Below are 14,505 nucleotides of genomic sequence, written 5' to 3' on the forward strand. Positions count from 1 at the left end.
CAGCTGCCTAACTCTTTATTTAGGGTCCATCTGTTGCGCTTGGAAGTTCCTGAGGTGCCAATAATTCTGCTTCTGTGGATGCCCAAAATTGCCCTTGCTTACCCTGGTGGGAATTGCAAAGTAAAGGGAGTGTAATCAAAGACTGCAGGTTTGTGCAACTTCCCTGTAGGGCAGTACCCTATAAACACTTCCCAGGTCAAGGGAAAAGCCCTGGCAATATTGTATCTTGTTATCAGAGTAAGCTTGTGGTGTGTACCCACCACACAGTCTAATTTCCACGCAGGGAGGACCTGCAAGAGCTCTGCATGCCAGACAGTACATGCCAAAGAGGCATTGATAGGATGCTCAAGGGGCCTCAACCCCAGAGACTGGTTCAGCATGTTTCAAAAATACATTTATGTACAGCCTGAGAGGCCAGCTGAGCTACATGTGCTCTGAACAGATTTAACACATGACAAGAGGACAAAGATCCTTTCTAAATGGTCATGACTGCTTAATATGTGGTGATCTATTTGCCAGTGCTGCCTCCTTGTATAACTCAATGGTTACTTCAGCCAGGGTGCTTGGAAGGTACCTCTACACTTCTCCCAGCTTCAAAAGGTTGAAATATCTCCCATCTGCCAAGGGAATGTCTTATTTCCTCTCTGCCTCTCTAGGCAATTCTCTAGAGAATAGTCATCCTTCACTCCCAAATCAGTAAAAAAAAAAAAAGCCAAACTAAAACCACATACAAAAATATATGGAATCATTATTTATTCACTGATGTCCCTCATTCTATCCCAGAACCCAGAAACATTTCAAACACGGGATTTCTCAAACTCCTGAGAATCCAGAGCACTAAACATTTCTCTATCTTTTTCTCCCGAAGTGGCCTCAGGTTGTAAATCTTCCAGCTTGGCCCTCCAATAATAATTATGGTAATTAGCCTCTCTGTCCTTTGGGCTAGTTGCTAACACAGTCCAGCTGATTTCTCCAAAAGGAATAAACAAACAAATTTAAACAAGAAAAAGGCCAAGCCTCAGAGGGCAGTAACAAAAGGGCAAATTGAAAGACACCTCGGTCTAATCAGCTGCACCCCATTGTTATCAAAGTCAACATTTTTCTCTGTGAATAACCAATGATCCTGCATAAAGTGGGTTGGAAGGAGAGATTGCAAGGGAAGTTCAGAAGACTTTTGGTCCCAGTCCATCTTTCCAGTGCTGTTTATGCACCTTCTAGCAAACAGTTGATGGAAAGAAAAAAATCAGTCCTTCGAACAAGTTGTATAGTCAGACACATGTCCAGGCTTCTAGCTGACCTTAGAACGCTCCTCATGCCATGGAATGCCTCTCAGCCCCATGTGGAGCCACTCAACTCTCACTATGCATGGCCCAGTGAGTCTGGTTCAGGGTTTTGCTTCAGGAGTCAGACACTTAAAAGTGCTTCAAGGAGCTCATAACTGCTGCATTTGGGACATGGTGACACATGAGGAGTGAGCTTAGCAGGATGTTTGCTGTATGATGAAGCTCCTCAGAAGGAGAGAACTAATGTAATACTTCCCCCTAAAGAGGAGAGAGGTCTCACTCCCTCTCCTCCTTTTCCCCTCCTTCCCACCAGACACTCTGGTCAGCCAGGTTGGCTCAGCTCAGAGAGCCAACCCAGCACGGAGAAGAAAGCAAATGGTTTCTGCAGGGTGAGTGAGCTGAACGGGCTCACAGAGAGCCAGAGGCCATGCAGGACCTCACAGCTGGGAAAAAGAGGGTGAGACTTTTAGCAGAACTGAACTGTTCAAGCAGCACACCGAGTGCATGAAACTACAGCTTCAAAGCACAGAAGCTGGAACTAGACAAGAGGAAATGGGCTTAAGCTCCGCCAGGGGAGGTTTAGGTTGGAAATTCGGAAAAATTTCTTTACGGAAAGGGTGGTCAAGAATTGGAGCAGGCTGCCCAGAGAGGTGGTGGAGTCACCATCCCTGGAAGTATTTAAAAAACGGGTAGATGTGGCACTTCGGGACATGGTTTAGTCTATTCTACCCTTGATTGGCTTAGAGTAGACTTGGTAGTGTGGGTTAATGGTTGGACTGGATGATCTTAAAGGTCTTTTCCAACCTAAACGATTCTATGATTCTATGATTCTATAAGCTCAAGGTCCTGTTCATGTCCGACCTCCCTCCTTTGCTTTTAGGTGACCACTGCCCTTACACAAAAAACATGAGGCCACCAAACACTGGGCTGTAGCGAGGAGCAGGTGATAAGCCTGCCAGGTGAGCGCCAGGCCCCTACCATGGGCAGAAATACAAATCCAGTCCAAAACGTGTTTCTTTTTTGCCAGCTGAAACCATTTGGTAAATGCATCCTGATATTTTGCAGCAAAAATTAAACAGCTTCGCTCTACTCCAGAGCTCCCATTTCCAGGCCCATGGCCAGTTAATACTTCATCTCTTACTGCAGCATGACCAGCAGTGGAACAAGCGCTAAATGAGAGCTGCTGGTTCTGGTCTGTCAAAAATCCCAAGCTGGAGCCTGGAGGACCGCGTGAGCCGCCGCCTGCCCACCACGCCTTCCCGTGGTTTGATTTCTTCAGATCCCGTGGAGGATCTGTTCAAGAAAGTTCAGTCTGCAGGTGCAAGTTTTGCAGCTTATATCTGGCCCACATTTTTGATGTCAGGAAAAACATCGCAGAAAATAACTCATTATTAAAGAGAAGGGCTCCAGAGACTTTTTTGTATTCCAGTGAAAAGGCTTTTCATTTAGCAGGCATTTGCCTGTGGTGTTTGCAACCTAAATGTCGCAAGCAGGATCTGAAAATGACATTGTTTAGAAACTGATTCTTGAAACAAATCATGTCCCTTTCTTGGCAGAGCAATGAATTCTCATCAGTGAGTTTTTCCGATCTTGTAATACATTAATTAGCTGGAACGTGCTCACATCTCAAAAATCATGTCAAATCACAAGTTTTAATTGCACATAATTCCTGCCAGTGTTTTGCTCCATAGATTGATTTAAACTACATTCAAGTTTACAGAAAACGTTTTAAACATTATAATTTTTTTATAAACCCATAGGAAGAAAAGAAATGTTGTTCAAGAAGAAATACGGTAGTTTAAAATAAATAATAACTTTTGCCACAGATTTTTACATTTGATTTCCCACTTTAAAGAGAAAATGCTATACCTGGTAACCCTTATCATCTCCTCCAGCCCTCCTGAATCATGGAAACAGATTTTGGAAAGACGCCCAAGGCTAATCATTTAAAAAAGAAACAAAACCAAATCCTTTCACCCATTTGTTTCCGAGGTCACTGAATGAAAAACTGTAGGCCTCCTATTTCCATCTTTAGCACACATTCTCACTTGAGACTTAGAAAGGGGCTTAAATTTGACTTGCAAATGAAACAGGCATGCCCTTATTCCCTGGAGAAAGCATACAAAAAGAATGTGCTTTTATTTTATTTTATTTTATTTTATTTTATTTTATTTTATTTTATTTTAAGCTTTAGAACCTTGAACTCAAGCTCTAAGAGGGGAAAGGAAGGCCACAGCCAGGCAGCTGGTACAAGTAAGGTGCAGACGCAGAGTCTTGTCCTGTGCTAGCTGGAAAAGGTCCACACTGGAAAAAACTTCACAACCCACCGCCCCATGTCCTGGTTCCCAGGACATCGCTGCATAGGAAAAACTGCAGCTCTGCGTGCGCTTTGCAGGGTTTGAAATGAAACTGTCTTATGGATCTTCAGCTGTACCTAAATGGAATAGGTAATTTCATGTAAAATGAAATAAACAGTTATTTGGGGAAAAAAAAAAAGACCTCGTTTCCTTGTATCCCACTGAAACAAAATGCGCACAGGCTATGGCCCCTATCCATTACGGCAGGTTAATTCAAACCTAAAAGAAGTATCTTGCCCAAGATGCGGGCCCTTTTCAAGAGCACTGTCACTTGTTTCTGCAGAGGAGGTATCTGACCCCCACTGTGCTGGCTGAGGTAGATCGGTGCTACCAGGCATGGGTAAGTGGACCCATGATGAATGCCCAGAAGAAGCTTTCTTAGCTCTCTTTCCTGGGAGGCTGGGACTGAGGGACACCACGACCTCCCAGACCTGAACACAGAGCCTGTATTGCCGTGATTCCCATCACTTCCCATCTCCACATCTTCAAATCAGTGTGGAGACACTACCATTTAATGAAGGAAAAAATGTACTGTTACCATGGCTCTTTGTGTTCCTTTTTTTTCCAGCCTTTCCTCACCCAGGATTACCAGCAGTTTAGGAAGGAGGCAGGAGTTGCCCTACATTTTTAGGAGTGTTTTTCCAAGACACATCAAGGGAGGGAGCCTGGCTACCCCATTCCCTCTGGAGAACTTTGCACTTTCTTCACTAAAACCTTGTTTTCCTGAAAACAGAGGCTAAACCGCAGGCTAGACTATACTAACAAATAGTATAGCCTAGCGCAGTCCAGCCCAGTGCACCGGGCTTTCCTGGGAAGATGTAAAATGTCAAGCGTGGTTTCCTAGCCCTGCCTTGGCTGGGCACCACAAATGTGTGCATGCGTGCACGTGCCTATAGTTATGGCAAATGCTCTCTTCCTTCCCTCTCCTCACACAAGTGTTTATTTCCTTGGAAGATAAGACAATTAATCTGATGGCAGAAGATAATCAGGATTTTCCCTCTACACATAATATGTAATACTTTGTGTGAACATATTTATGTATACTTATATATGCCTACAGTTTTGACTCCTGAACAGGAAGGATCAGATTTTTAAAGGTATTATACATATAGCAGAATACTTTGAAGTCACTTAGGAAAATTCGTCTCATTTGCCACCTTCATCTTTAAGCATCTACACAGACCTGGGGGATTTCAAAGGGGAATTTTTATACACCTGTTCTGTGCCTATTTGCATTTCAAGGCAATTAAGACTCTAAAAATATCCCCAAGAGGCATTGATACTTGGAGAATGTTCAGTTTCATTAATGGTTATTTAGTTTTTCTTAAGGCTTCCTTTATCTTCAGAATACATTTGCGACAGCCATGGGACAAATTACGTAGGATTAAATAATACTATGACTCATCAACATACAGGAGTTCAACATGTATTTGAATGTGTCCAACAAAAAGGTGCTGCTGATCCTTGTTCCAGTGGCATTCCTCCCGTTAATTGGCATGTAAGGTGCTTTCTTCTTTCAGCTTTGACTTTTCACTGAGTCATCTTCATTATTCAAAGTGCCATAGTGTGAACTGTGAGAATCTGGTTGTATTTTGCCTGTCAATTTTTGTCCTAAGGAAATGGGGTGAGAGAAGGGAAAAACAACAACTCTGTGAAGAATTTTAATAAAACAAATCCCCCACCAATCCATCATTTCAACATTCTTTGCTCCAGTAATCATTGTTTTCATTTGACTGGTTGTAACAATAGCTTGGAAAAACTCTGAAAAATTCTTTGAAAAATCTGTTGGGAACAGGAATAGAAAATAAGGGAACAGTATATTTATTAAATATGACTAGAGCATATTTGTGACTCAACTCTCCTAGGTCATCCCATTATCTGATATCTTATTTTTAAACAGAGAGACAGAAAAAAAGCCCTACTTACTAGGAATATGTCCATAGTCAATAAAAAAAATTTGTAAATGCTCCTCCTTTTTATTTCTTGCAATTACAAGTACACCAAGGAAAGATAGGAGACACCTGCAAAACAATAGTGGCATAGTATCATTAGAAACAGTTCAATGCATCTAAGATGAGAATTTCTTTCCACGTTTCTTTTTCAAAGACTTTCAAACCCAAGCTGTTCAGTTTATAAAGAAACTTTTCTTCCTGGCAGCTCTATACATCCATCTTGGGCTCCCTTTCAGTCTAGTTCTTGCCTCCTGAAGCTTTATTATCAGTTCCAAAGGCTCCACAGGCAAAGTTACACTTTCAGCAATATATACCTAATCAAATGCCTGTGAGTGTAAGACCACAACATTTGAATCCCTAAGCAAATCTTCACAGAGCATCTAAGCTAACATTCTAGCATTTGCAATTTCATTAACAACTCAGTCTAGCTGCAGACAATCAACATCTCTGTTGTTTTTCTCATTTGACTTTGTGTCTCAGGGGCAAGCAGTAAGCCAGGAGCAATGAGAAACTGCTATGCTTGGATAAATCTTTTATCCGCTCTGTGTTGGACACACAACCACTAATTCCTGTGTGCCAAATACATGGGTTGAATTTGCTCATCTCCATTTTCTGTCACTTTTCCTGCAGTAAAACAAGATACCGGTTGCGTGCACCTACTCTGGTCTGATTGCAGAGCACAAAGATGTCTGTAGCTATCAGCCCCATTTATTTGACAGCACTGTGGCAAGACACCTCCAGCAGTTCTGGGAGATACTTTTAACCATTTCACACCCATTATGAAGTAACTGTCATCTGTCCCCAGGGTTGTTATAGTGCTGGTAGCCAGCAGAAGGTTTCTGCTCTCACAACATCTAGGTCCTTCTTCAAACGTTTATTGTTAACAGCTTCTTAGCATGCTCTGAACTTTTCTACAGGCATGCTATGTCTTTCTCAGCACAGGAAGATGAGAGCAAGATATTATAGCACTGCCTCGTAGGCAAGCAACTCATGCAATTGCCCACGCCTAATGGCAGCAAAGACCAGCCAGATACGCAAAGTGGAAGGTAATATGGGAGGAGGTTTCTCGCAGTTGTAGAATCACCCCTTATAACATGATCTTTGGTGGAGACCAGTGATTTCTCCTTCCTGCTGGAGGAACACATGCTGCTGGTTTTTCATTCCATCATGAGATTAGTAGTTCATAAGTGTCTCACATTTTTACATATTTGGATTCAAAACCAGGCCTCCAAACTCCCAAAGCACAGACATCAATCTTTCCTTTAATGTTTTTTTATCCTACTATAATGGCTATTCCATAATACTTTAATAACAAGACAGGTTTCTTCTTACTGAGAAAAGAAGGGATTCCGCAAGGCAATGCCGTTTCAGTACAAATGTTAGTGAAGATTTTAGGCTGATACACTTACCCAAACAGAAACATGAACACGCTCAGCAAAGCTGCACTTTGGAATTCCTGATAAAATATGACCCCTGGAATGTGACAGAAACAAGAATTGCAGATCTTGACTGGCTTCCAAGTGATATGAATTACAGCTGGGACGGTCAAGAGCAGTGTCATGCTCAAACAGAGCAAAAAAATCCCAAATAAGGTATTAATACACATTGTGATGGGTTCACTTTATGTGCCCATATTCCATTATCTAGGCTTTCTCAAGATACTGCATGGGACTGGAGAAGATTTAGTCTATCAGGTTGGAGCATGTGCTGTGTTAGTAACTGCACAGATGCAGGTATTTTTTGCATTGTCAGCAACAGTTTTTATGCAGGTCAAACTCAAGGTCTTATTCACAAGCAGAGTCATATCAATAGAGCTAACATGTTCTTAATGGGTTTAGTTAAGCCACTCCAACAGACTTTGTGGACATCTTAACTCCAATTGGGAACAGGTTTTTGATAACTAGCTGTGTCCCTGATGTTTACATCAAGTTAAGGGCTCCAGCAGCCAAGTTTGCCAAATCTTTCTGGCTGAAGGGATCACTAGCTCTTTCTGGTCACCCCTCTTCCAGGAATTAGCACCTCTGCAGTGGAGGTGACAGAACCAGATGTGTATCTGGATCTCAGCTGCCCCAATTCACAGCCAAGTATATTAGCTTTAAACACTGATGAGCATAGTTTTGCTTAGAAATGCCAGAGTGTGAACCAGCCTAGCTGAAGTGTGACTGTATCTTCAAAGGCTGTAACTTGGGATGGGGGAATCATGAGATGAGGTATCTTCTACGAGCACCCCAGCAGGATTCAGCAGAGGCTGTTCTTCTAAGCCCTACACTGGTTTGACTAACCTGGTGCAAATGCATGTGTATCCAGTCTCAAAGCTATTAAGCCATTCCTGAATAGGTACTTGATCTTTTAAGGAGGCACCAGGCCAAATTCCCCATATGGTCACAAGAACGCAACCCCCTTTTGGCACAAGTCTCCACTCCGTCACAAAGCGTAGGTCTCTTCTAACACAGGTGCTGAGGCAATCTGTGCATGAAGCTAACTCCCCTTCTCATTAACGGCAGCTCTGCATGAGAAACTCCTGCACAGCAATGACAGGAAAGCCCCCAGTGTGTGTTAAAATGAGTCATAAATGTTCTAACAACATGATCATTTTGGCTCATTGCTGATACAGCATCTTAGTCGTCCTCCCTGCTCATGTTCTTACGCTGTGCACCTTTTCCAAGATTTGCAGTCCCTCTTTAACAATGCTGAGTTCAAAGTTCTCACCCAGAATAAAATGTTAAATGCTTAAAAGGTCTTTGGAGTCATTTTATTTCCTTCACTTAACCTAGAATTCCACCTTCTGAAATGGAATATACACTAACTACTATGAAACACAGCTGGTTGTCATTTGAGTAGTTTGCCAGGCTGTTAAAATTACTCTACCAGTTCAGATATGGAGAGGCTGGTGTGCACATGGTAAACGCATTTACCGGATGTCAAGATGAGGCTAGAATAAATGCAGGTACTTCTAGTAAGCCAGCAAGGCCCAGTAAACCATACATATAAATTCTGGAAATGCTAGAATTTGATTATTTTCATTTTGCTTCAAAAGTTGTGAACTTACTCATTTTTCAGAACTTAAACACCTGTCAGTTAGGAAAAACTTCTTTTTGTGAAGACAAACATGACTGGTTTGTGTTCCTGTTCACAGGCAGTAATTCTTGAAAACCTGATGTTTAGAATATCGTTCCATAGAGGCAGAAGGCCAGAAACAAACCTGAAATGATGGCACTGGTGGTGAAGAACCCAAAATTAATGGGCACAACTGCTGTTGCTTCGTACAGATGCTTTGCTTGATTCAAGAACCTGGAAGACAAGCGTTATTGCACCTCATACCTACAGGAGGTTCATCGCACTTTAAGTCAGGTTAAGCCACTTTATGTAAGTTTAACAATAAGTGTGACCATTTCTTACCACAACAGCAAGCAGCCTTGGGCAGATGTGTACATGTACTAAATTCTGGTTTTGACTCTGCAGAGTACAAACAAATTGGTGAAAGCAAGAAGGTGGATTCTTCTGGCCATAGGCTGTCTTTGGAGAGTCATTTGAAGCAGTGTTGAAATAATTTTGTCTGCCACAGATAAGGGAGGAATGCTAGGGTATTACTGCTTATGGCCTGCATTGGTTCTTGGAAGCAGTGCTGCCTGTGAGCAGCCAGGGACAAGTTGCTCTAATTTAAACAGGTTGCGTAAGGGTGTATTTCCAGCACGGACATGAACACGCAAGTCCTCGTAGGAACTGTTTCACTTTGCTGAAATCCACATTGCTGCTACTGCTCAATCCAACTTGGCTAAAACACGTATTTGTATGTTTATCCATGCAATCATATCCCAGACACACTCTGTCATGCTGGAAAGTCCAGGAAGGTGGCTCCAAGCCTGTGCTCCTTGGGTTGGAAACTCTCTGCTGTGCTCCTCAGAAAGGCAACACAAACCCTCACCAGAATCATGAGCAAGAGTGTGCAGGACCACAGGAGCATACGCTGCACACAAACCTGCAGGACCAAGACATTGGCCACAGAGCAGCCTGCACAGTCTGCATCAGTGGGTGAAAAAGGCAAAGCAATTCACCCACTTGTACGGAGACCACGGTTATCAACATTTACCCATAGGATGATGAATCATGAGTATGAACTCTCGGATGCACCAGCAGATACTCTGTTATGTGAATGGTGCATTTCAGACTGAAAGAGAAAAATCAGGAGGCTGCGGAGTGTATTCAAAACCTATAAAAAGAACCATACTTAAATGTTTCACTGGTACAATGTATGTGCACAGTAAGAATCCAAGCTTGGATCTGTTTTAGCCATTAAAGTAATTGCATGGTTATTTTAGCAACTGTTGAACAGTCTCCATGGTGCTTTAAAAATAAAGAAATCCTACATATCCACAGGATAGTCAGGATTTTGAAGTCATTGAAAACACCTCATTATTTTCTCCCATTTGCAACAAACTTGGTCACAGGGACTAAAACGGTGATACCAAGGCCCAGCACTGAATCCAGGAGGATGTTGCAGCACAGGCTGTTCTCAGCTAACACAAAACAGTCAAATAAAATAAGAGAGGAAACAAATAAAATGAAAAATTTAGAATGACAGCACTGTCTCCGTTAGAAAAAGTGTCCAACAGAGAAGAGAGAAAGAGACACTGAGCCCAGGGAATGAAATGGGCACATTTCACTTCTGTTCTAACTCTGACCCAGCAAATGAAAGAAAAAACTGGCAAGAAGGAGAGGTTAATTCAGCAGCTTCCTATTTACCAAGCTTTTATTTCCTATTTTAAATGCCTTGAGCTGTTCTTCCAGCAAAGACAAACTGGATGTAAATCACTCTATAATCTGTTACAGGGGAGTTCCTCAGTCAGCCATGGAGAGTCACTGCATAATAACGCATGGACTTGCTGATTCCGCAGGGGAATGGTATGTTCTGCCACGAGAAAGCTGGGTTGGCTCTTCTACCGGAAAATAATCATGCAAGTAAACACTCAGACTCACACTGGAGCAGTCTAGATGAGATTACTGAATGATGCTCTCAGCACCTGAAGCAGAGGGACCGGCACAAAGGGAATGGACTCTCTGTTCAGCTGCAAGCCGTATTTTACCGTGCTGCCACCCCCAGCAATCTGCGAAGGCAGCATAAAACAATCACTTAACAGGCCACAGGCCAGCAGGGAAAACTCCGATGTCCCCTGCACACTCAAAGTTAACTATTTCCTAAAAAGGTACAGACATACAGGGTAGCAAAGCACAACATGCAGATATAACAGAGGCAGGGAGAAAGTTGGGGTAAACTGTCTTCTGCAGTCTGACAAGTGACATAAGCTAGGGAAAAGAGATGCATAATGCGGGTAAACATGGCCATTTGATTATTCAGCAATGAAACTTGCTAAAAGTAACAAAAATGTATTACATAAACATAAATTTCATTTCATGAGTTCAAAACCTGTGCCAAAACTAGAACTAAATTTGGGAAGGCCTTGTATAAGGTGATAATGAGATGAGGTAGCATCTGGGTAATTAATCAGTTGTAAACTGAGAAATAAGGCCTAAATAAACAATATAATCAGCTGTAGGCAATTCATGCATCTGTCAAGGCTCTGCCAGGAGTTTGTTGCCTTTAAGTGCAACTTGGATCTGGAGTTGATAGCAGTACTGAACAAGACTGACGGCTCAACGGGTACAAAGGTTAGGACATAAGTAGAAGCTCACTTACTTGACTTGGAAAGCACAAGAAGTTGCCATTAGAACAATCATGATATAGAAAACAGGATAAGTTAGCTGCATTTTCCCCTTCGCAGAGAGTGTTATCATGCTGGCCACAGCCTTTACAGCAATGACAGTCAGCGATGCTGAAAGGGAAAGGGAGAGATTAGCAGTGCAGGATTCACAGCAGGGACCTCAGGGCATCAGTGAGGGAGGACAAGGTGCCAGGTCAGAGCCACAGAGCTGATCACCTAAAGACACACTGAGGTGGAATTTGGGCACCTAAAGCCAAGCACGTGATTTTATAACACTTGCTAAGCTACTGCCTAAACTCAGAGTGGCCTTAACTCCATGCGTGCTTTGTGTTTTGCTTGGAATTTCTTGTAGCACTGAGGTCTGCAACCCTGCATCTACCCAGAGCTTCCCCATTTTCAAAAGGGTAGCTGAGGTTAGAGTCAGATAAAATCTTGCAAGGTAGGACTCTGTGTGCATGTGTGTGAGAGGCTGAGCTCAGGTAGAAGAAAGAACTGGATCCATTTCCCACTGCTGGGCACATGTCCTAAACACTGGAGTACCAGTCAGAGGTGGTACCACAGCCTCCACATCTTCCAGACATACTTTAGTTAGCTCCAGCTGCTAATTTGGAGCCCATGTTGCATTATTCAGGAGAGGTCTGAGAGGTCTCGTTATCTGTTCAAAGCAGCTGGGACACCTCCTAACAGCAGCCTGAATGTGACACCAGCAGCCTAAAATGACTCCTCACCCTCAGGATTTCTCTGCTGAGATGGGAGCTGGCCAAAGCTGGCCAAAGCTGACTTTTGGGATCACATCACGAAGCACCCAACTCTTCCCACTATTATGTACAGAGAGCAGACAACCAACACAGGGGTCTGTGTTTCATTTCAGAGGCCAGGCTCTTAAGACCATTAATTGATTTAGCCCACCGAATAGAGTACTTCAGCAGTGTGTTTTCAATCCATTTAGTCACTGTCATTGCATCACCACAAACAAATCTCGGACAGCACGCAATGGTTTTAATACATGTTGCCAGTTCAGAGAAGTCTTGCAATATACATCTTTTAGAAAAGGGGCTGACAGTGCAGCTACGAGTTACTTCAGACTTCCTTTTGGAGTGTGCTCTTGGTTTGTTGAAGCTAACCCAAGTAGGCCCTAATTACTGCAAATAAAATGTAACAAATTCAAAAGAAATGAAAAATTATAAGAAAAGTCAGGGTGCAGAGATGACCTTTGAAAAAAGGTAATTAATCGTCAGGAGCACCGTCCCCCAGCTGGGATCCAGTTCCACCCTCTTCCAGAGCTTGGAAGTGTTGGATTTCAGTGGTCTGATTCATCCTCCTGCAACTGCAAAATTCAGATTGGCAAGGAGAGCTGCACTGTGCAAAAAGTTCAGGCCAAGGGTTGGGAGAAAAGGTGGGGGAAGAAGAACAAAATCAGATCTGTGGTTTTGATTGCAAGCATTTTTCTTATAGCAAGTCCAAAAGTTCAGGGGGAGTTTAAGAGTTGCATATATCTTGTGATGATCCTGTTCACCATCATGAAATTCACTGTTTTCATGACAACCTTTCCACCTAGTACTTCACTTCTTGCTCTGTAATGGAAATAAGGTGGAGCGGTTGAACAAACACAGCAGTAAAAGTGAGCAGAGGAGGTCAAATCCTGGCCTGCAGTGGTGCTAACGGTATAATAAAAAGCCAAAACAAGCAGCCTACCTAAAAACTGAGATTTGCACTCTAACGTGGGGGAGTTATTATTTTAAAAGAACACTTACAGGTAAAAATTAGTAGTTTGAATTGTCCAACTAGGGTAAAGATTGCTGAAAAATTGTTTCTGATGAAAGGGCAATTTCCATCCCTTATAATTTTAACAAACCAGAAAAGAAAGCATCAAGGGGTTTTTTTTGTTTGGTTGGTTGGTTTGGGTTTTTTTGAAAAGTGGAACGGTCTTTTTGGTTAAATTATCCCTGGAATAAATTTCAAAACCTAGGAAATGGTTTTCCTATCTCTGACAGAATGACCCCCCCACAAGGCTCGTGTGACAAATGATGTCACTTTCCAGCTGTTAGGGCAGGAAACTCAGAAATCCCACTTTAATCTGAAATATTTCCCCCCAAACTTATGATAAGTCCCAGTATATACATGAGGTAAGATAATTCTCACCAAATGAACTTGCAGTTGTACTAAGCAAACTGTTTGCAGGTTTTCCAATCACCTCTGTATTTTCTTCATAATGAAATTAGCTTTCATATCCAATGAAGCACAAAGGCTGCCTTCTTTTTAAAGAAACCTTTCTACATTTCATTTGCATCTGTACAAACCCTCCACCAGGAATGTATCTGTGCAGATATGGGAAAAGGCAGAAATCCCCTTCTACGAGCTGCCACGGAGAATTTTCTGCACAGAGACCCCAAGCCTTGTCCACCCCTCCCACAGCCAGGGCCCTCCCAGGGCAGTGCATGTGTCAGGTAGCTGGGAGCAAAGCTGCTGGGCCCTCTCTCAGCCCCCCATGCGCCCCCATCGCTTTGCTCAGCAGAAAGGTCGGAGAGAAAGCAGAAGGCTCTAAGTGTAGCTTTGTGGGGACTGCCAGGCACCAGGATGGCTGCAGGAGCCAGAGCCAGCCACAGTTCTGGGTTTCCTGCTTGAGGGAAATGTCAGTATTTCAAAAGTTCCCATTAACCAGGGCTTGTTTGTTTGTGTCTTTTTTAATAGAGCAGAAAAAATGACACATTTTTCCTGAAGCTGCATATGCTCACCAAAACCTCAGCAGCCACCAGCTGAAATTGTTGTTTTTGGTTGATTGCAGCCTGACCACCATACTGCAGTTAATGCCTGCTGGGGCACGGGTTTGCAGCCCTGCTGCTGTTCAGCAGCTCCACGTGTCCCTTTGGCACCGGTGGCATCAGGGATGTCAGGCTCCATGGCAAAATAAGCATGCAGAGCTACGCAGCCCAATGGCCCAGGTCTCCCAGAGCCATGTGTTGACCTTGCTTGGGGCAGCCGTCATGGTGGGTCTGCCCAGAACTGCAGCAGTCAAGCACAGAAGCCCAGCCGGGGATCTTCAGGCTTCCAGCTATGCGACAAGAAGGCTGGACCCGCTCATTGCTCCTCATGGCAGGGCTGGAAGCTGCAGAGCAGCTCAAGTGAGCTCTGCCAAAGCTCCCAGGCTCCATGCTAGAAGCTGAGGGATGGCTGGACTCACACTTTGCTCCTC

General features: G+C 43.2%; 1 protein-coding gene across 1 annotated transcript in view; it reads right to left on the minus strand.

Moving 5' to 3' along the window:
- Window positions 1-5,156: 5,156 nt before the first annotated feature.
- NIPAL2 (NIPA like domain containing 2) overlaps window positions 5,157-14,505 on the minus strand; it is a 52,743-nt gene continuing 43,394 nt past the window's right edge. The window contains 5 exon segments of the mRNA XM_075706035.1: window positions 5,157-5,251; window positions 5,567-5,661; window positions 7,002-7,065; window positions 8,795-8,883; window positions 11,288-11,423. Of these exon segments, the coding sequence (XP_075562150.1) occupies window positions 5,157-5,251; window positions 5,567-5,661; window positions 7,002-7,065; window positions 8,795-8,883; window positions 11,288-11,423 (479 nt within the window).

Source organism: Pelecanus crispus, chromosome 2, assembly GCF_030463565.1.
Source record: "Pelecanus crispus isolate bPelCri1 chromosome 2, bPelCri1.pri, whole genome shotgun sequence".
In the NCBI taxonomy this organism is placed as follows: Eukaryota; Metazoa; Chordata; class Aves; order Pelecaniformes; family Pelecanidae; genus Pelecanus; species Pelecanus crispus.